Source organism: Podarcis muralis, chromosome 12, assembly GCF_964188315.1.
Source record: "Podarcis muralis chromosome 12, rPodMur119.hap1.1, whole genome shotgun sequence".
Taxonomy (NCBI): domain Eukaryota; kingdom Metazoa; phylum Chordata; class Lepidosauria; order Squamata; family Lacertidae; genus Podarcis; species Podarcis muralis.
Window position 1 is genome coordinate 33,669,348 of NC_135666.1, and position 23,632 is coordinate 33,692,979.

Sequence of the window (23,632 nt, forward strand, 5' to 3'; positions counted from 1 at the left end):
TGAGACGCAATATTGTAGCCATCTTTAAATATCTAAAGGGCTGTCACATGGAGGATAGAACAAGTTTGTTTTCTCCTTCTCCAGAGACTAGAACCTGAATCAGGGGCTTCAAGTTATAAGAAAGAAGATTCTGAATAAACAAGAATAACTTTCTCATAGTAAAAGCTGTTTGACTCCCAGGAAAGGTGATGGACTCTCCTTCCATGGAGGTTTTTCAGCAGAGGTTGGATGGCCACCTGTCATGTATGATCTAGTTGTGATTCCTGCATTGCAGGGGGCTGGACTAGATGACCCGTGGGACTCTTTCCAACACTACAGTTCTGTGCTTATATCATATATGTGTTTTCACTGAAAGTATAATTTTAAAGCGCTTCTGTATCATGGCATGTAGTGGTTCTGACATTTCAGTGTTTTGTCAGCTACCTAATCTGAAAGAGAAGTCAGTCTCCTGAAATAAACATAAGCTGGTAAACAACCATCAACAACTTAATATTTGGTATTCTAAAATGTCCCCCACCCCTCCTTTTTACTTAACTTTCGGAAGTTCATTGCAAATTGATTATCTTCATTGGCATTATTTGGAACACCCATGTTATTATTGTGATTTATTTTTAAAAATATAAAAGAAGACATTTATTACTACAATTGAGAATACGTTTCACTGAACACTGTGGGATTCACTTCTAATAATAATAATTTATTATTTATATGGCACTTGGTTGCTCCAGGCACTCTAGGCTGCTTCCAACAAATTATAAAGCCCAAAGTAAAACATAAAACATTAAAAACTTCTCTATAAAGGGCTGCCTTCAGATATCTTCTAAACATCAGATAGTTGTTTATTTCCTTGGCCTCTGACAAGAGGGTGTTCCACAGGGCAGGCATGACCCTCTGCCTGGTTTCCTGCAGCTTCACTTCTCGCATTGAGAGAACTGCAAACCTCAGTGTCTGGGCTGAACGATGGGTGTCGAGACACTCCTTTAGGTATACAGGGCCAATGCTGTTTAGGGCTTTAAAGGTCAACACCAACACTTTGAATTGTGCTTGGAAACGTACTGGGAGCCAATGTAAATCTTTTTGGATTGGTGTTATATGGTCACAGCGGCTGCTCCCATCCTGACAGCAGCTTCTTAGAAAACTGTAGCACAATTAACGGCTGTAGTTCAATGGTAGAACATTAAATAAGATCAGTGTAGTTTTGGCCTCTGTGTATAACCCAACCAGCCAAACCCACTCGAGTCACGAATGGTGGTCCTTCAAGAGTTTGATAACCATTCTGTTGTTGCTGCCTGAGCACTACAATAAACAAAGTGGTATAAAGCACAGTTTGCCCCAATATATGGTTGGTGCCTTCAGCATTGTGGAATCATTAGTTGTGCAGTACTAGTTGTTATAGTGAGCAGGGTTCCATACAGTTAAAGGACCAGCCAGTTTCTGATGTTCACATATTAGGTGTGGAGGTCTGGTGGGGGATACATACACACATAAACAATTGTGTACCATATACAGTTTTGTATCATCAGTATTTGGAGATGAATGCCATCTGACAATGGGCAAGTTGCAAAAATGAAGTTGTGGAAACCGTAGCAGCCACAAATATCAATGACAGGTTTTACCCTAAGGTCTTCATCTGGATTCTCAGCAACAGCAAGAATAAGTGATCATACGATGAGCCATAGTTCAGTGGTAGAACATCTGCTTTGCATGTAGAAGGACCCAGGTTCAATCCCCAGTATTTCCAAGTAGGGAAACGCAGGAGACCTGCTACCAGACAATGTAGAGAAGACTGAAGCTCTGTGTAAGACAGTTCCTGTCTTCCTTAATGTCAGGCACTAGGCAACATTTCTCATCCTTGGTTTTTTTTGTTCTATCCTAAAGCAACATGCTTGTAAGTGGCACCTCTGAAGTACAGTATGTTTGACTGGGATGGCCACTGGTCTTAGTATTGTGAACAATATTTCTACAGCTTTTGATGTATCTAATCTTCATCTGTTCTCAGTTCTTTCAGCCAGTGCTTCTTTGTACTTAATCTTGTTACGGTTCTTAAGCTTATCTCCATCAAAAGAAGTCAGCTTCAGAATGGCAAATAATATAAGCAAGGTTTAGTTTCGGCCACCAACGTGAAATATTCTATGCCAGTGTTTCCCAGAACTTCTCTTTCATTTTCTAGGACCACATTCCACCCTTAGCCCAAGTACTTTATTTGTCAAGGAAAAAAACGGGATGTAAAGAAACATAAAATAATAATAAAACACACCATTGCATTATAAATGCTAAATAAGCACCCTATATTAGAATTCACTAAATCTGCATACTATGTACAGCTTTTGTAATTTTCAATATGAACTTTAACTTTTTTTTTACTTCATAAGTTTTCTGGAGTTGCATCATTCAGTCACAGTATAATATCACAGTATAATACAAGTACTTTAGTTTTCTTTAATACAGACCAAGATTAAATCATTTTCTTTCCGTCTTCAAAGTTAGAAGCTACAAAAGGACTTAGGTATGCACTCAGGTTCCCTTAACCCTGAAAGCATGTCACGTTGCTTTTCAAATTTCCCTGAGTTTAAAAATCAAAGTTTGAAAAGGTATCCCACAGATGATAAAAACCATCACCTGCATGCCCAAGAGGTTTGATAAGAATCAAGTGACAAAATCTCCTGAAATCTTCAAGTATGTGTGCAGATGAGACTTTACGAAAGTGGCAAAATAGAGAAGCACATGCACACTGACCACTGACACAGACTACAGTGAAGAGGAATAATTATTTGTTTTCATTTGCTTTGTGTTTACATTAAGTCCATCCTCCATTACCATACCAAGTTAATGAATGACTAGGGAATGATGGATGGTTTGAGACTACAGCATGATTGGGAAATAGAGAAGCTTGTGCTGGTAGCCTTGGCCTCAGTGGTAATCAAACAGATACTTTAAATGTGAAAAAGTTATTTTGCTTGGGGTCAGTGAAGATCACTGGTGTTCTTAAACTTTTTTCAGGTACCATTTCTCAGCCTACTTAGATACCCTGCCTCCTGTATCTGCCCTTCTCAACCATGGATATTTTTATGCAGAGAAACAGATTTGAATTTAAAGTGGCACAAAATGTCATTCACAGAATGTCTAAACAATTTATGACTGTTGAGGGCACATCTTTTTCCTGTGATAGAATGCTTTAAGAAAATTGCACTTGAAAAAATCAGTGCAACTCTGTTCAGTAGATTATAATATGCCTTTGTTTGCAGTAGACTGCTATTGTTTCTTACTAACAGTGGTGGTATTCTATTAGTGTGTAGTAGAATTTAGTAAGCCTGTAAGCTATCTAAAATATTTGTGCTTGAACTGGCAGATTGGATTTAATGCGCTTGAGTTTTAATTTTTGAGAAAACCAGGCTATGTGCAGAAAATTCTTGGCCTTTTTCAATCCACTAGTGGGAGTGTGAAATGGGCTTATGATTTTTTTATGTATTTGAGTTATAATTGGGTTCAAAGCCAAATATTTATCTGTAAAGCCAAGGGTGAGACCCAGAAAAACCTTTGAATGGTTGAAGGGCAAGAGTGGTATCTCCAGTTTCTGCTAGTTTCCCCAATGAGAATGGGTTTTGTGGGCTAATACAGCTTCAATAGGAAGGAGGAGGTGGGGAAGTCCTGCTGCAGAAGCAGACCTCTGTTCACAGTTCTCTGAAACCTGCCCATGTCATTCAGTGATACAGATATTCCAAGAAGATGTGTTATTTTATCCCAGCTATCAGTTTGCATGAAACTCAAGTGAACGTTGTACGATGAGGCTATGACTTTTTCTGTAAGTTGCATCTTGTAAATTTGCTTCTTTGTGAGTTGAGAAATAAACCTAATATTTGAACTGCAGCGTTGGAACACAAATGACTTCATATATCAACATTAAGGAACGTGGTGCATTTGGAGACTGAGCAGGTTGCCTGATTTCTCATTTTAGTTGGCGGGGGGGGGGGAATCGTAGAGGGTGCGTCATTGAAAAAACTGTGTGTCCAGCTCACTTTCAAATACGTTTCATCTAATGGAAGTGAGAGAAGGGCAATGGCCTGCTCATAGAGGGGCATCCACTTCATTCACGATCTCTGGCTTTATTTTAGGACTGCATAGTAGGAAGCAAAGCTAGGGAAGCTGCATTCCCAGACCTGGCACTTTGGTCTCTAGGAAGCCAGAGCCTGAGACTCAGACTACACACTAAGTGGAGTCCCTTGACTTTGAAACTTTGCATAGCGTATTGTTTGGGGCCTTCCTCAAGGAAGCGGATATGTCTTATTTTCTTTTCTTTCTGATCTTCCTCCCCACCCCACACCTCCATGTCACCTTCCTTCTATGGAGCTTGGCTTGAAGAGAATAGATTTATTGTTCTGCAAACCTGCATTTGATGCTTCATTCTGGGCGGAGTACAAGAGAACACACTGCACCAAAACAACATGACCTAGTGACAAAAACTAGAGAACTGACCCTTCTATATAAAAAAAGCATGTGCTTAAACGAAGACTGGAGCTGCCTATGTATTTTCTTTTTAAGATGGTCTTAATTTATGTATTGCCGAAAATGCAAATAGGAGTCAAATAAAAATCAAATATACATAATTCTTGAAAATTGTAGCTTCCTAGGCAGGAAAAATCAGGTCACAGAGCAGAAAACCACAATACTAGTTCCAGGCAGCCAGAATGAGTGTGTGAGTGTTTCTATCAGCAAATTCATGCGTTTCATGGCAGTTTGCCCTCAAAATGCAGTGAACATATCTGTAGCATGCATGCTTCCTTGTCTCCCCACCCCCAGTCCCAGCCATTCAGTGAAATTCTGCTATGTAGTCACAGCTTCTTGAGCTTTTGATCAATATTCTCCAATCAGTGTCCTTACTGGCTTCACTCTTCCTTTCATTTATAGCTTAATTATTGCCAAAGCGGTTTCGTATATCTTCAAAATTATAAAACCCTAAAATGAAAAACAGTTTACTTCATTTTCCCTGTTAAATATGAAATTAATAATGCAAAATGTTTTATTCTTCAAATAATTGCAAAGTTTTTTATTTTAAAAAAATATATATAAGACATGAGAATTTGTAGCAGTAAGAACTGGAGCAAATACAAGAATCAATTCCTTTGTGAGAAAGCTTAATCCTATCAATGTTGCAGCATTGGATAATAGCTCTTAGAATTATACTTACTCTGTTATTTTTGGAGTTTTCCATCTTAAATAAGCATTTCCAGAATATGTAGTTTTAGAAATAGTACTTTTTTGGTATTTCGTGTTAATCAACTCAAGTGATAATTTGTTCACAGAAATGTTACATTTTTATTTTTCTGCAGTTGCACTAAAATCATCCAGTTCTGCAAAGTCTGACAGAAATGGCATTCAAGAAAGCGGCAGAACTATTAAACCTAGAGAGACCATGCTTGAAGGAGAACTTTTACTACAGGTACTTGTGGTTATGTTGAAAGAATTTCTGTGGGAAATAATCTTGGAACATGGGTTTAATTTGCTTCATTCATCAATAGAAGCATAAGCAAAAACTTTGCATCTATTCCAGTTACCACTTCAGGCTTTTCTTTGATCTTTTTCTAAGATCTAGAACATAATGCCTTACTATGTATAATGGGTTGAACCAGAAAATCATTGTTTACTAGCTAAGCCTTGTAAGTAAGCCTACAAAGGTTACTAGTCTAGTAAAAAAAAAATACACTAGTCAGCTAATGGCCTGCATTTCAGTTTTTGCTACAGAACAGGGAGAACCTTCTTCATGGAAATACAGGCTAATAAAATTATTGGCTTTAACTGGCAAAGGAGCTTTAACTGGAATGGTCCACCCCTCTTCCACCAGTCCTCGTCACAGAGGAAAAGACTTTCCTTCTTCAACCTTTAGCACAAATACTCAACTGACAGGAGAAATTTGTCCCATCTTCTGCCAGCCCACTCACTGGCCTGTACGGATTTCCTTGTCACCAAGCAAGTTGTTAAATACACACTATGTTGCTCATTTTACTTATTTACATAATTTGATTTCCAGAGTGAATGTTAGTATTTTGGGCTTAAATCAAACTAGTAAGTTGGGATCTGAATTACAGGTTTTTAGGTCCTCAGCTCTGGACTGCATATGTATTTTCAAAATCCCATAATTAAAGCATTAAGCATATAACATCATAGGTGTATCTTAATCTGTAAATGTGTGCAGAATCCTTTGATGCTTTATAGTAACACTACCTGAAAGTGCCCAGTGTTGCCTGGGAATCTAAGAAACTAAAACAGATTGAGATTTTTAAATGAATAGTGTAAGTTGTTAGTTTTGAGGGCTGTGCTCAGCCCCCACCCCCTGACACAGAGCCCTGATCTGACCTGGGGGACATCTGACCAGATTTGGTCCTGAATCCATTTTCGGGTGGGGCTAATGTTTAATTAGCAGGCCAGGGGAAGGAGGGACTGCATCTCCTTTCCGCCTTCTCCTGAATGCACTGCAGAGATCAGGAGAGTTGTCTCCTGCTGGGTGTTGCTTTGAGAATGCATTCCGTGCAAGAAATAAACTAATGAAGCAGACCCAGTAGCTAGCAGTGCTACAGCCTTGGTGCATGATTCCTTCAGTGTTGCTGGCAGCCGGCACCTGACACGCAAACATAGACAAAAACCGACTCCATTTTCATGGGAACAGTCATGACAAATTGGGTGACAGTATCTCGAGTTGCCAAAACCCAGGCAAAACAGCCAGCCAGATGGGTCTAAGCCTCTTCCCAAGAGATATAGTAGATGTTAGATTAGATGATGGACCACATTTTCCTAGATGCAATTTCTAAGGTAACATTCCTATGAAATGGTCGTCGAACATTAACATTATTACACAAGTGTCTTTGATTTGACTTTGGATTTAATTTTCACATCATAAAACCCTTGGATGTTAGTATTGCATGCCTAATGCACTAGCAATCTCACTCTTGGGGGTTGTTGTAGATTTTATGTAAATGCTTTGAAAATCGAAAACTTAGTCTTTAACATGGTTTTCTGCTGCTGATTTGCTGTTTGGTATTGGCCAGAATAATAAGTGTGGCTATATTAACATTTTTCCTGTGCTTCTTGTAATATATATTAAATTACATTTTTAAATCCTCTTTTTCAACATGCAGTATCAATGTATTTTTCAAATTAAACTTGTTGCTGTTCTATCTTCAGGCATTAAACGGCTTTGTGCTGGTGGTCACATCAGATGCACTCATATTTTATGTTTCTTCTACAATCCAGGATTACTTGGGTTTTCAGCAGGTAAGCACTTTTTCCTCTTTCATAAAAGAGTACTTTCAAAGTTTCAGGTCTGCTTCATGTATCGAAAGGCAAATTTATTTGTCATGGAGCCACTAGAGGAATCCCAGAAATGGTAACCTCCCTGGGGTAACAATGGTAGCTCTTAAGGAAGCTGTAGAGAAACCTCTTATAAAGAAACTATGGCCTATTTAAAAAACTACTTCTGCTTCAAACTTCCAGTCTTCTGTCGCATATAATTTAACTGCTCCATGAAGACACTGGGAGAGATTATATGGAGAGTTGGGCTCTGTCACTAGTTGCTATCAGTAGCTCTCTTGAAGTTTCCATGTGAATGTATGTAGGTGGCACAAGGGTGTTTTACACCAGCCCTCCACCTTCTCACTTTCAGTGCAAAGGCCTGAAGAACAATTCCAAGCACAAGTGTGAAACACAGGAAGATCAGAAGGAGAGGGGTCACCAAGTATTGCACAAAATATGAAAATAAGTAAATGGTTTTTGTAGCTCCTGTGAAAGGATTAAGAACTCCAAACAATTATCAGCACCCTCAAAAAAATAATGTTCTTACTATGAGATTTAAAGTTGATTTTAAGTCCACAGCATAAATGTGACTTTGATTAGTAGACTAGCCCCTTAAAAAAAAAAAGATACTATATTTTATTATCTTGATTCCGAATTAAGCAATAGAAATGCACTACCTAACTTATAGCCAGTTGTTGGAACTTTGGCTGGCACCGCATCAGTTAAATGCATACTCTAGTTAGATTTGAAATAAGCAGACCAGTTTCAACCCTGTTCAAGATACGCTTATATGCTTAGCACCTTTTGGATGTATTGCAAGGATATTGTGGTGTTTGTTTTGCTCCCAATTGTACAGATAGATTTAATAAACAATTATGAAGGATTAAAAAAACTGGTTTTTGCTGGATTAACTTTCCTTCTTTCATAATTCTATAGGAGTCCATTAATTGTAGTGGACTGTCTTACTTAAAATGTGATGAATTGTAATCTTCTCGGTAGCAATAAAGCACAGCAATATTACTTAGCATTTTCTTTGCTATCATTGTCTCTTGAATATAGTCTGATATTATACACCAGAGTGTATTTGAACTAATTCACACGGAAGACAGACCAGAATTTCAGCGCCAGCTTCACTGGGCTCTGAACCCCGTACATTCTACAGATTCTGGACAGATAATGCAAGGTTAGTATCTCTTAGTAGTACTAGCAAATAATTTGTGTCTGTCTTTACGAGACATATCTATGAAGAAATGTTTATGTTTATAGGTATTGGGGAGAAAACTTCACACTGCATTCTCTCCTACTACCTGCAAAGGTGCTTATTTGTAACGGGGACTGATACTAATGGGCCATGCATTACACATCTAGAGGTTTTCCAAATGGCAGATATTTATAAAGTGTGTTATGCCTTAGCGATACCTCCCACTGTCATTCTTGTTTAGAATAGTATTTGAAACCTTGGTTACAAAGGGAGTTGCCATTATCATATGAACAAATGTTTGTCTAAAAGGAAGTCTTAAATGATCTTTTCATATAGGTGATAATGGCTTTTCACAGTCAGCAACATATTATAACCCAGAGCAGCTACCTCCAGAGAATTCCTCTTTTATGGAACGAAACTTCATCTGTAGATTACGCTGTCTCTTGGATAATTCATCTGGGTTCTTGGTGAGTACAGAGTTGCATTAATGTCTGGTTCACACCTAACAGGATACTATGATTTCAGATTTTTCACTCGATTTTTAAAAGAAACAAAAAGCTATCATAGCTATTCCACTTCTGAATCCTGTATGCGTGAGTAGGACTATATTGACCTTGAATTGGAGCTAGCAAGTGCACAGCCTTAAGCCAGGCATAGACAAACTTGGCCCTCCACCTGTTTTGGGACTACAACTCCCATCATCCCTAGCTAACAGTACCAGTGACGTCGGTTTGTGTTCCTGAGCATGCGTGAGTGCCGAAACCCGGAAGTAACCCGTTTTGGTACTTCTGGGTTTGGCGCGGTCCACAACCCAAAAACGCGCAACCCACCTCATTCGTATCCCGAGGTATGACTGTACTTTCAAAAGAATTGTTTAAACAATATAAAAAAGTAATCTGCATATTTGCATAAAAGTAACTACTTGTGAAATAACAGTAAAGGGATTCACTCTCAATAGTGCATGATGCAATGGCTGTTCATCAAATCTCTTAATTTAAGATTCACTATCCTTTCACATGATTGGTCGTCCCATAGTAAAATTGGGTAAACTTGCTCTTTTGGATGATGTTTAAAATATCCAGTGGCATAGCTTATCACAGCTATATCTAACAAAAATGAAATTGTATCTAAAAATGTGGCATGAGGTTATAACTGGTTTTCTTCTTTTAAAGGCCATGAATTTTCAAGGGAGACTAAAGTTTCTCCATGGACAGAACAAGAAAGGAAAGGATGGCACTTCAATATCCCCCCAATTGGCTTTGTTTGCAGTGGCTACTCCACTTCAGCCTCCATCCATTCTTGAAATACGTACCAAAAACTTCATCTTCAGAACTAAGCATAAGCTAGACTTCACACCTACAGGATGTGATGCAAAGTAAGTGCAAGGTTATCTGAGAATAATTATACGCTATAGCTGAAATTCAGAAGTACAGGTTAAAGTTGTAATATATCTAGCCCCGGTGGGGCTAGATATCTATGTAGCCCCGGTGGCAATTGTTCTGCATCCTTAGTCCTTACACCCTTTCCATTGAAGTTCAGCTAATTATCCCCTCTAAATAAGTACAGCTTCATTCATGATCTTCTTCATCTTTAATGACCAAAATGTACATATTTCAGAGAATTACTGGTCAATAATGAATTTAAGCCACATTTTCAGGAAGCAAGATATGGGACACTTTTCTTCTATCATCATCATCATCATTTTTTATTTGTATGCCGCCTTTCCATAGTCAAAACAGTGCTCAAGGTGGCTTACAGCATGACAAGAGTTACATAATTACCAACATAACAAAAGTCATAAACAATAAACAGAGCACATCAGAAGGTACACAACCAAATGGAAAACAATTTCCACATAAATCATAAAATCTAAAACAAAAAAATACAACATTAAAATCAATAACAATTTAAAATGACATACATAAAAAGTAAAAACAATTTTAAAAAAGGATCCAGTGATCAGTGATACTGGCCTACTGTACTTCATCTCCTAACTGCTTATAGATTAAATTTTGTATTGTAGTGTTTTGGTTTCGTTGCCTTAATATTTCTGGAAAGGTGGTAAGTTGTTGGGTTTTAAAATTATTATTATTATTAATTATTTTGGGCAACATTTAGCTGTTGCGAATTGCCTAGTAGTTGTTGTTTTCTGCTTATTCAGCTTTTCAGTGGGAAATTCTGGTTTTATTTTGTTTATTTTGGGTTTTGTTTTATTTATTTTTCTTCAAGCTCTTGATTGCATAATATGTTTAAAATGTTTTAAATATCTTTTGCAGAGGCCGAATTGTGCTGGGTTACACTGAAGCAGAACTATGCATGAGAGGAACAGGATACCAGTTTATCCATGCAGCTGATATGCTTTATTGTGCTGAGAATCATGTCCGAAGTAAGTGCCCTCTTCTGCTGAGCCATGAAGCAGAACAAAGTGTGCCAAAATAAATTCAGAAATGTGTCCAAAATTAACCGTATTGTTTTTCTAATAAGGGCTTTTTTCTAGACGTGTCCTTCGACCAAACATGGGAGCTTACGTTGAAAGAAGCAGTGTTTAATTTTCCCATGTGGATTCCTTTAGCTTCATTCTCCATGTTCCTGTCACATCCTGCTCTTTGCACTTCCTCTTCTCTGCCTCTCTTGCTGCCAGTTCAGCAGTTTTCTCAGGCAGATGGAAAAAATCTCTTCAAAGTAGTCAAAGTCTAAATTTAGAACGTTTTCTGACCTTGATGTATTTGAATCCCTTTGTCACAAATTTTGACCATCTCTATAGCTTCTGCTGAAGGGGTGTACTCTTTCTATGTCCTATATAGCATTTTATTTGAGATGCCTTCCATTCTCCTTGCTGAAAGCTTTTTTTAAACTACAGTTTCCATTAATATGGGAAATAACTTTGTTTTCTAAAACCAGTTAAAATATTCCATATTTTTATCCTCTTTAGAGACACCCCTTCCCCCCAAAATACTGAAAAGTTTTAAATAAGTTGCAGTTGAAACCTCTTGGGTTCTATACCTGTTATTTCTGTTTACCTATGAAATGTTGGCCATATTTGTACATAATACCAACCCATGGTTTAGCATGTTATGTACAATTTGCAATGAACTTGGGCTTGCATACTTTCTTTTGCTTCTCCTATATAGCTCGGAAGATAATTTTGGAAGCTTTTATTGACAGATTTAGTTAACCAGAATTAAACACTGACTATGGTCAGTTTAAATCAAGCCAAATTCAAAACATGGTTTTCTGAAGCCAAGTTGTTTAAACTAATCGCAGTTAGCATTTACCACAATTTCAGGACTGTACAGTGTAGGGAAATGTGATTTGCTAGAAGCAGAACGAAAAGTTTCAAAAGCTATTCCAGCTATACAAGAGAAGTCCTGAGACTTAATTATGCTTGTGCATTCTCAGCAAACCATGTTTTAGCCTGGCATGCAAATACAGTCATTGTGTTGTTGAGAATAGAATACAGAACAGTAGGTTAGATCCAAACTCCGTCATATCTAGAGTAAACCACTGAAATCAATGGGACATGAGTCAGTCATAACTAAAGGCCCATTTAAATGGATATGCATTTGATCCTGAAAATTAGCTGGACTTAACCTTTTAAGTAGTTTTGATTTGATTAGTTTGTAAGTTCTATGTAAATAGGAATGCCAAATTTTTATTGGGCATCATTAAAGATGCTTCTCTCTTTTTTCTTGCTCAATTTTTTTAGTGATGAAGACTGGAGAGAGTGGTATGACTGTGTTTCGACTTCTTACCAAAGAAAATCGATGGGCCTGGGTTCAAGCAAATGCACGCCTGGTTTACAAAAATGGGAGACCAGATTATATTATTGCTACACAGAGACCTCTTACGTAAGTAGCCACTGACTTATAGAGACACTGCAGTTGGGATGATCTAAGGATATCTTATTCAAAACTTTTATATATAAAAGTTTGTCCTGTGGGGAGAATTCTAGCCCTGTACTTCCTATCCTCCCACTAAAAGCATTATCTCCCTATGGAGCAAATGCAGGCAAAATGCTGGTTCTGTGGTTAGTTATGAGAATCTTGACAATGCCTGCTTACCCCTTAACCAGTTTATCAGTGCTTCCTTTACATGGGACCTGAAACAATGCCTTGCTTGGTTTAGGGACTTGCTTAATGTTGTTTTGTTCTTCTTTTCTCTGTGGGTAGTTTGGCCCTTTTTACAGGGCAATATGTATTTGAAACAATTATATTAAACTTTTTAAATTGTTGTGGTGTTGCTGTATGAGTTACTAGTAACCTTCAAAATGGGATACGGTTGGTTAATAATCTTATAGACTGAAACCCAAAACAAGTACATGCTAGAGGCTTGCATTAGCCCAGTGTGAAATTATTTGCTTTTATTGTCTCTGAAGAATAACTACAGTATCACAAGCTGCTTTTAACTCTACTCATTTTGAAAAAGCTAATTCCCATACAGCAAGGGGAACTGTTATTAATCAAAAGGTTTGATGCCCCCTGAGGTGCATAGAACTATCTTCACTTTTTTTGATCTTCGCCTAAGTAAAGAAAAGTAAATATTCTGTAACATGTTTCTGTGAATGACAAAATCATTTAAAATACTTGTGTGTACTTTTAGTTGTTGTTCTTTATTATTAATGCTATGCAGAATATTCATCATTTTATTGAATGTTGTTTATAGATACAGGATTGATAGAATTTCTAGTCTCCATTAGCAAATAGTTTCGATATAAAAATTGAACTTAATGACTAGGATGCAGAGTGGCCAGTCATCTCTCCCCACCCTTCCCTGTGCTTTCAAAAACATTTTGCCATGTGGAATTGGCAAAAGCTAGGGGTGTCTTTCAAAAACATGTTCAAACTTCCTGTAGGCATAAGGAAGCTGTCATGTGGTCCTTTGGATCTAGGTCAATATGTAAATTATGTTTTTTGTCTCCCAGCCTACCATTAGCGTCTGCTTCTTATATAGGTGCACAGTTTTAGTGCTATGCCTTTCCCCCACTTATAATTGCTTTCTGTGTCTGTTCAGGTACTGGGAGAGTCTGTTGCAGCACTAAAGTAAAATACAGTGGACGCTTGGGTTGTGAACATGATCCATGTGGGATGCACGTTTGCAACCCACAGCATTCGCAACCCGCATCTGCACACGCGCAGGTTGCGATTCGGCGCTTCTGCGCATGTGCAAAGCGTGATTTAGCATTTCTGCGCATGCGCAACTGCCGAAACCCGGAAGTAACCCGTTCCGATACTTCCGGGTTTCAGCATTCCGTAACCCGGAAAAATGTAACCTGAAGCGTCTGTAACCCGAGGTATGACTGTATAGCTTTCCTTTCTTTCTTAACTTGCTATTCTTGTTATTTTGCAATTCAGAGATGAAGAAGGGGCAGAGCATTTACGGAAGCGGAACATGAAGCTGCCCTTCGTGTTCGCGACAGGTGAGGCTGTGCTCTATGAAGTGATGTTTCAGCCGCCTGGCTTAATGGATTCTTCTCAGGCAAAGGTTAAAAGCAGCATTGGGAAAGGAGCTTCTTCTAAGGCTACACTGCGCAAAGAATCTGTTGATCCCAATTCACTTCTGGGTGCAATGTTGCAGCAAGATGAATCTGTGTATCTCTGCCCACCTGCTCCAAATAAAATTTCCTTTGAGAGGAACCTTTTTGCGGACACCTGGGATGAACTGGGTAGCATGATGGCCTGTGATTGGCAGGATAATGTTTTACCAGTGAGGAATAACAGCATTCTGAAACAGGAGCAGACTGAGTGCCCCCAGGAAAGCAACTTGATGCTTCCTGAAGACAGCGTGGGACTTTTTCAGGATAACAAAAACAGTGAACTGTACAACATCATGAAAACTCTGGGTGTTGACTTTGAAGATATAAAATGTTTTCAGCAGGATGAAGAGTTTTTTAAAAACGAACTTTCTGGGGCAGATGATATTAGAGACATAGATATAACTGATGAAATCTTGACCTATGTTCAGGAGTCTTTAAACAAGTCTGACCTCTTGTATTCGGGTTGCCAGCAGCAACAGCAGCCCATGGTTCAGAACTCTACTTGTTTAATGCAGCAGCAACTGGAGCAGCAGCAGAAGCAACAACCAGGGGTGGAGCAGCAGCAGCAGCAGCAGCAGCAGCTGTGTCAGAAGATGAAGCACATGCAGGTCAATGGGATGCTCGCAAACTGGAACTCTGTCAGCAGCATGCCCCTTAACCCTTCACAGCAACAGACACAGCCGTATGTCTTTTCTGGCATGCAGGAAGTAACTCAGGAGTTCCCTTACAAATCTGAAGTCAACACAGCAACATACGCTTGTAGGCAGGAGTTCATTCCCTACAAGCAGCCAACCAGCATGGTGTCACAGCTTTCAGATTTTACACAGATAGACTTCCCAGTAGGAAGCTTTGACAGATCATCCTATTCAGGGTCTTCTGGTCTGGAGGATTTTCTCAGTTGTTTGCAGCAGGTTCCGGAAAGCCAGCCTTGTGGAGTAAACTCTCAGCAAGTTATAGTAACTCCACAGACGTGCTATGCAGGTGCTGTGTCAATGTATCAGTGTGTATCTGAAACTCAACCAAACAGCACAGAACAAATGCAGTATAATCCTGTGGTATCTGGACAGCAAGCATTGCTAAGCAAGGTATGGCATTTCTGAAATTATTTGTTTGGCTTTTTTTTTAACTTGGAAATGTGCTATGTCAGTGTTCTGAGAGTTGCTCTCTAGCTAACAATTTTCAATATACAGATTCATTGTACAAATGAACTGTTACCATCTGATTGGTTTGCATCTTAATTTGTGCATGGAGTTTTATTCAGTGGGCCATCCTAAAGAGACCTAAGGACTTAGCTGTGTAGCATAAATTTTCTGGTATCCCTCCAATAGAATCCTTTTCTTCTGCTGCCTCATTATTGCTTAGCAATTATTGTAACTGTAACTATGAAGAAAAAAGGATTAGTCATGTCAAATGGTGAATTATTTGCTTCATTAGGGTCAGGAAACTTAATTTTGCTACATTACTGTAGGTAATTTAAGCTATTTAAAGTAGTGATTAATGCACTTTTGCACGGGAAAGAAATATACAATATCTACATAATTTGAGTGTGTTCACATGGTCGGCATCAAATGCTCTCAGATTATTTTTGGAGTCATAAGGAACAATTATTTAAGAACCAAAATAAGTGTAGAAGGACAATATTATCTTTAATGGCTTCACATTATTTGTGAATAAATTTTGGCTGGCATTCAGAAGTTTGTGGGATAGAACACATTTATAATATCTCCTTAGGACAGCATTAGGAGAAGAAAATTGATGTGGCTGATGATGGTTATTTGGTGTAGGTCAGGTCTAGTGATGACTCTTCCAACCCCAGCTGGCAGCTTCTCTTGGCAAACTCTCATATGGGCTGATCTATAAGACGATCTTGCCTTGGGACTAAAATTGGACTTTCTGATCTTTAAACCATTTTAGCCTCAGTTCTGTTAAATTTGTATACAACACACAGGAAATGAAACCCCGTTGGTATATCTTAACAATTACTTGCTGCTGCAGACCAGGATTTCTCGAACTTTCTACTCCCAGATTTCACTTGAGAGGGCTGAAAATTCACGAGAGCCAGAAAATGACAGAGCCAAAGGCAGAATCAATCACAAAATGATAGTAGACTGAGGTAGAGCTTGGCATAACTAGCTGGCAGTTACTGGCATTTTCTATTGGCATCTACTTTCTCTTTGAAAATTGCTAAATTCTTTGCCACAGAAATTTCCTTGTGGCACGGATGTCCATCCTTCAGCTTTTCTCAACCTAAATATAGGCATTGGCTCTGGATGTGTCGTGACTCAGCATCCCCATTTTAGGTAGAATTCACTAAACCAGGGCCAAGATGCTGCTGCGCTTGCATTGGTTAGTCCAATAGGCTACAGTATGCCCAAGCACTTGATGCCCATCTAGTAGTAGACATGGGCCCACTGATGGCCCCAGACCCTCCGCTGGCGAAGTACTGCTGTAGATGCATGAAAAAAAATCAAAACACTACAAGATATTAGAAGCTGGCCACTGCTTAAAGCTATGTTTTCAACTTTTAGTACAGTGTTGCGTGGCTAGAACTGTAATCCTTCCATAGCTGTAATAGTTGACATTTTTCCATCATTGTTTGAAATGCAGCTGGGTCTGCCTTCAAGCTATTATATTTGACTCATTCAGTAGCTCTCTGACTCACCCAGCTTGAAGGTTTACTTTAGTATGCATTGAAACTTGTTTTTTTACTCCAGTAAGTTTGAATTCTGAGTCTGAGACCCTATAACAAAGCCCACAGCTAAATCTTCATCCACAGTAGTTTTCATTAGTTGGCAATTATCCCCAACAAGTGTTATAGAACTATAATGTTCAAAACCAAAATAGACTTTTATGTGCCATATAGTATGTTTCAGGCAACAAATGTAAAGAAACTTTCACACAAGCCCTTTGTTCGGTTTGCCATTCTCTTTGCTTAGCTTGGAGCATATATCCAAATTCCAAACTAGAGGTTTTCTAGAAAGACTCACATTCATCCTGTTAGAATTTTTTAAAAACAGTTTATGTCTTCTTCAACTGCAGCCTTGGGATCTAGATCGATTTCTAAAATGTAGCATCTTTTGGTGTATAAAGTCCCTTGTGACAGTTCCCCCAAGACCACTTCACTGACCCATACTCTCCATGTCTTGCGGCAAAAATATTCATCTTTAAAAATCACATTGAAAACATGTGCTGTTCGGAAGCTACAGTGAATTATTCTTGTTTACACAAACTTGGCATGTAATAAACATTATGGACTGCAAGTGTAATGGTCATGGATGTGAAATTCCCATAAGCTATAACAACAACAGCAGCAACCAGAAGTTTCCTTCCCTATCCCTCACTACATGGGCCACAACTAATTTGTACCTAGGCAAGAGGAAGCGTTGGATAGTTGGGAAAACTGCAGGATAGGGAATGGCATAAGGCTACAGGGACCATCCCTGGCCATTAAACTAGATTATGTCAAATTTGCACATTGCCTTAATAAATATAACAGCAATCATGCTGCTCTTATTCATTTCAGTAAACATGAATTGAACAAACTTTTTTTTTTTACAGTTCCAAGTCTCAATAGATGCTTACAAATAATGACATGTGAAATCTTATCAAATTTAAGCTTCTTTATTTGTGTAAAAAGGTAAAGGGACCCCTGACCATTAGGTCCAGTCGTAGCCAACTCTGGGGTTACGGCGCTCATCTCACTTTATTGGCTGAGGGAGCCGGCGTATAGCTTCTGGGTCATGTGGCTAGCATGACTAAGCCGCTTCTGGCAAACCAGAGCAGTGCACGTAAACGCTGTTTACCTTCCCGCCGGAGCGGTACCTATTTATCTACTTGCATTTTGACGTGCTTTTGAACTGCTAGGTTGGCAGGAGCAGGGACCGAGCAACGGGAGCTCACCCCATTGGGGGTTTCGAACCGCCGACCTTCTGATTGGCAAGTCCTAGGCTCTGTGGTTTAACCCACAGCACCACCCGCGTCCCTAATATCATCTCTCTTTTGATCCATTGAAATCAAAGAGGCTGACTTCCTCATACCTGATGAAATTCAGTATAGTGTAAGTGGACTTTCTCTTTCCTGACCGGACTTTCACTTTACTCTCCTCCCCGCTCCCGGAGTTCCCTGAACCTCCCTCATCTGCCTCTGAATGTCTCTGAACCCTATGGAGCAGATTTGGGAGGGGGCTGCAAATGGGAGGAGAGGCAGAAGAAGTCTTGTTGCACAAGGAAAAGTCCATTCTGCTCATGCACAGACACCAATGAACACTCACCCATCATGTTGATGAAAAAATGTGGGGGGGGGGCTTAGAACTGTCAGGATTAAATAACATCTTTGTCAGGTGTTTGCTGCTCATAGTCAAGACCTTCAATGTGGGTTTCAAATAATATTTTGATATTAAAGGGGGGAAAGGCACTGAAACATTAGTTTTAGAATGCTTGTGTGCATCAGAATATGTGCTTTTCTAAGAGCAGTCACCTGGAAAAAATTGTTGATAACATTGCTTTTAGATTTGACTTGTATCAATCCAATATGTTACCAGTTAATTTTATGAAACACTGCATTTCTGAAAAAGAAAACAACCCCAGGATGCAAGAGGAGGAAAGAAGCACATAAGGCTAAAACTTGGTTCTCCTCTCCTCGTGCAGATAATGCCAAACCATGACATGATAAGTTGTGCATTCTTTGAAACTCTTCATTAAAGCTTTGTGCTTGTAGGATTTAGATCTCTTGCTATAAAGGTCAATGACTTGGGGTAGGACATGCTCTGGCAGTTTGGAGTGTATGCTTGCACAGCCCTTGGCTGCACTTTCGTTGGCCTTAGTTGGTGCTATTGATCTTTTAGAAAACCTCCTCTGGGGCCATCCAAGTCCACTTTTTAAGAGAACATCACTAGCCTTTGCATACGCATCCACCATGCATCCCACAAAGAGACTTTTTGTTAATGCCTGTATTTATTATTATACATCCTCTCGGTGTAATTATTTGGATCATGTGATTATTCATGTCTCAACAAAAATTGCATTGTAGAACGTTGCATTTAATAGAACTGGATTGTCTTTATGATTTATAGCCATTTCTGAGGGTGCTGATGTGTAATTTTTTGATGCACTTTATACTCATTTTAAGAAGAAATCTCTTCAGGCTTTTTGGAGCATCTCCTTTTGGCCTGAAATGAACTTGAAAACACTCTTAAGAGGAAGAGTTCAGTGAAAGCAGTGATTCAGACAAGAGCTAGTGGAACTTCTGTTATATAAACTAGAAAGATCTAAAGTTAGGGGTAGCTGGAAAACAGGCTCCAAAATATTCTGACAGAAATATAAATTAAATTTTTGACCTGTTAAGGTGCTGAGAAGGTCAGATCAAGTGATGCAAAATATGCTTTTTCTTCCAAGTCCTGGATTTTGTTATAATTTTTCTCTACAACTGACAAAAAGATTTCAGAGCTGTCAAATGGCTCAGTATCCAAAAGTCTAAATAGGTTTCAGGATGTTGCAGCAGTTCATAGTGGTATATATTTTAGGCTGCAGTCGTGTACACATTTATGTGGGAATAAGTCCCATTGAACTCATTGGGGATTATTTCTGAATAGACATGTATAGGATTGTACACTGCATATCTAAGTTATAGTGTTAGAAATGTAGTTATTTGTATTTGATACTTGTGTATAATCTATTTGATAGGACACTTCTTCAATCAGAAGATGTTGCATATTTGGAAACCAGGCTAGATGTTTTACTTCTGCTTTTGTTGATGTTGCCTGTGTTAGAGCTTGAAACTAAAGCATTTGAAACAAAATGTGAAATTTAGATCTTTGATTCAAAGACTGAAATGTGATCTTTGCTGCCTGTGAAATAATGTTTTCATGGGTAGGTGGGCGAGTGAAATTAGAGCAAAATCCAGAGTGCACTAAATAGCAGTGAATATCTGCTGCTGCCAAATGCAAAATACTCTGAGGCTGTTTAGCTAAACATAGCTAAAAAAATTCAGAATTCATAAATTTTCTGAAAATTTTAAGAGCAAATTCATCACCATAATAACTTTTAATAATTTGGCATTGGAATGGAATACCCTAAAATTATGTGGTATGTTGCACATACTTGGTAGAGTGCCAAAGTATGCAGAATTATATTAGTTTGTACTTTTAAAAAGCAAATTATAAAACCTCCAATGAGCTTGCCCATGCTGTCAGCATCCAGCACCTATGGACTGTTGAGGGTATCTTCTTGAGGTGAGGTGAATGAAACAGACCTGCTTGAGCAGATATTAGGTAGATACTATGCTAGGAAGATGAAAGCCATAAGTTGTTTTACACACACACACACACACACACACACACACACACACACACACACACCTCCCTGTATTATATGGAGATACTTAGAAGAAGAAGTGGGGGAAATGAAATCTTTTCTCTTTATTCAGCAGAAACCAGTCTTTCCTGCTAGGCAAGAACCATTTCAGGAAGCTGGGAAAGAAAACAATTGTCCTTTCCACTACCTGTTAAATGTGTCCCGTTAAGATTCTGTGTTACATATTTTACAGGTGTTGGGATAAGTTGCATTTAGTTTTCATTGAAATAACTTTTCACATTGGCTCCCAAAGGACCTGAGTGCAACTAGCTTAGCTGGGATCAAATCGTTTCTGCTTAAGCAGTGAAATTAGGATACTGCATGCAGGATCATTTATTCTGTACCTGGATATAAATTAGCGGTGTTAAGAAGAAAGCAATTTATCTTTAATAAGACCTTGCCTTTTTTTTCTAGTTCCAGAATAGTTTTAATGGAGGAAATATGAATGATGCATATCCACCGCAATTAGATGTTGTCAACACCCAGCCTGGAACACATCTTCAGCCTCTTCATCATCCAGCGGAATCCAGATCTTTCTCTGATTTGGCATCCAGTGGTTTTATGTAGTTCAAGAACAAAGTCATATAGAGAAAGAGATCAGGACTGGATTATTGGACAGAGATTGAAAATCATGTGTGGTTGCACTTAAAACGCATGCATATAGGATTTGTCATCCCAAACCTAATATTTATAGGTGGAAGTTGGAGCTGTAATCGTGGCCTAAAAGTGTGCACATGTAATTTTCAGTGAGTGTGAAAATATGCACTATTGCAGTATTACTGCATCACATTGTAGAACATAAGATAAGGCAAATGGTTTTATGTTTAGCAGATAAAATGGGCACTTTCGACAATCTTATTTGGAATGGTATAAGATAGTTAATCTTAGGTTATTTTAGGCCTTTTAAAAAGCCATGTTCTAAATAGAGGAGCAAGTGAAGCACTCAATTTTTTATGTCTTTTCTTCAGTTAACTTTATTTAGTAGTTTTTCAGCTTATCCTTTTACTTTACATGTCAGGTTCTAGCACTTTAGTAGACAGTTTAATACAAGGGTTTGATACACAGTTTTAGGTTTTGTACAACCAAATCCGTTGCATTCCTCCTTTACAGTTAGCCTTAAGTGCCTCACAACTTTGCTACCTTATTTCAGAAAGGAACTTGTTAGGAAAAAGGAGATTCACTGTAAGAACAAATCATATTTACTTTGTGACTATTTAGTGATTACTTTGGTTTGTTTTTAAAAAGCTAGAGACCTATAAGCAGTGTATTCCTTCTCTATTAAATGTATATTGTTTTTCCTTAGAATTTGATATTCTATATGTGCAGAGTTTTTACTTTGTTAAAAGACTGGGATTTTTGACTTTGTGTTTTGTTGCTTTTCTGCATTCTTCAGGTAGAACAGGGTAAAAACAGAAACCTTTTAGGAGAAAATTGTTTCCTCGGAATTAGCTCTGAATTTCAAATACTGAAAACATGTGCCTTATCTTGTGTTACAACACTTGTCAAATGGTCTCTTTAAAAAAAAAAAAGTACAAGGCTGCTCTATGCAAATACTTCCATTTAAAGTGGTTATTGAGATAGGTTAATTTTAAAAACCAGTGGAAAGCAATGTCTCAGTAGCAAATAGTACTAAAGTTTACTTTTGTAAAATAAAATTTCTACACTGAGGGTCAAATTTTGATTGGCTGCTGTTTTTCAACCGTTCCAGTGGGGAGAGGGTCTGTTCATGTTAAATATCCCTGATGATTGCACTCTAAAAAGAAAAAGCTATCTTTCTATGTGTATGTGAATTCACTTTAAATGTCTTTGTTCAAGAGATGAAAAAACTGAAAATTTATTTTAGTTCAAAATTAGAGAGAGATGATCCTTGTAACAAAAAAAAGGATATTTTAAGCTTTGTTTTTAAAAATGGAAAACATTGGATTTTTATCTGAGGATTTTTAGAATCGCATACACCAATGTTTGGTGTTTCATAATAGTTTAAATGGGGGGGGGAGGGAGGGATGTGTACATGTTCAAACAAGTGAATATCCTTACATGCTGTTAATATGTAATAAGCACCATTTAATGATGTCTTTGTAAAATATTTTACAAACAGTTAATTTTAAAGTGTTATTCCATATTATTAAAATGTCTATTGCATACATATGTATAATGTAAATGACAGTGTAGACTCTTCAAAAAAGAAAAAAATAATAAACCAACTCCCTCCAGGGTGGTGTTTAAATTTTTGATGAGAAAAGAGTTTCAGTTAAGTTTTTTTTATATATACGTTTATATAACAAGAAGGAATGTTTTTAAGGCTAAGGTTGTATGGATAGTGGGAGGTGGCTACCCATTTTAATCACTTGAAAGCGGTGTTGTTGTTTTCATCTTAAATCAGAGTCATGGTAAAATTTTGCTTACACAAATCATGTAAATTTGTCCTTCTTGAAAAGATGGTCAGGCAGTTTGTAGACCTTCAAATTTAGGATCTAGCGCTGCTTTTAAAAAGGAAATACTGTTTGATACTATGTTTCAATAATAGCTATGAAGCTTGGGCTATAATGCCCTTTAAGCAATTGAACTTTGCTTTGGTCATCACTAAATGCATTAGATTAGTAGCCATTGATTGCTTCTTATTATCTTCTTTCCAAACAATTGCTGTAATATTTTTTGTAACAGTATCTTCTTCTTATTATTACAAGAGTAATGTTGACAATCAGTAGCTGTACTGTAAAATGTGAAAGGTTCAAAGGGATAATGTAGGGTTGTTGTTTTTTAAAGAAAAAGACCAAAAGAAAAACAAAAAAAATTAAACTCCACAACAAATTGAGACCTGCGTATCATATCACTTCTGCTAAACCAAATATGATCTCGCCACTAAGTGCCAAGGCTGCAGTACAAACTGGTGTACTGCTTTATTGTAGCCTAGTTTAATTCTGTTACGTGTAATATCAACTTGTTTTTCTGCATTAGCTGCATCTATATGTGTATTGGTGGTGCACTGTTGATCTACACCAAACTGTTCTCAAAAGTGATGAATTTGCTGACTTATTGCCCCACCAACCCCACACTTACCCTCCCACCTCCAAGCAAATTATTTCCTAGTTTTAATCAGTCTTAGACTACCCATTTTTGTAGATTCTGTCTTGGCTTTCCCCCTTTCCGTCTGTCTCCCATCACCCTTTGTTATCTATGCTTTATGTCATGCAGTTAATTTCTTACATGTTGGGGTATAATTTTATAGTGCTTTTAATGAGCTTCAGTCAAACTTGTAAAGCA

General features: G+C 38.0%; 1 protein-coding gene across 1 annotated transcript in view; it reads left to right on the forward strand.

The window, feature by feature from the left end:
- Positions 1-23,340, forward strand: part of AHR (aryl hydrocarbon receptor) — a 44,700-nt gene extending 21,360 nt beyond the window's left edge. Inside the window, exons 3-11 of the mRNA XM_028750019.2 lie at positions 5,328-5,437; positions 7,177-7,266; positions 8,344-8,467; positions 8,822-8,952; positions 9,658-9,860; positions 10,762-10,871; positions 12,192-12,333; positions 13,837-15,103; positions 20,783-23,340. Of these exons, the coding sequence (XP_028605852.2) occupies positions 5,328-5,437; positions 7,177-7,266; positions 8,344-8,467; positions 8,822-8,952; positions 9,658-9,860; positions 10,762-10,871; positions 12,192-12,333; positions 13,837-15,103; positions 20,783-20,935 (2,330 nt within the window). The 3' untranslated portion in view covers positions 20,936-23,340. The remainder of the gene's footprint in view (positions 1-5,327; positions 5,438-7,176; positions 7,267-8,343; positions 8,468-8,821; positions 8,953-9,657; positions 9,861-10,761; positions 10,872-12,191; positions 12,334-13,836; positions 15,104-20,782) is intronic.
- Positions 23,341-23,632: the final 292 nt, after the last annotated feature.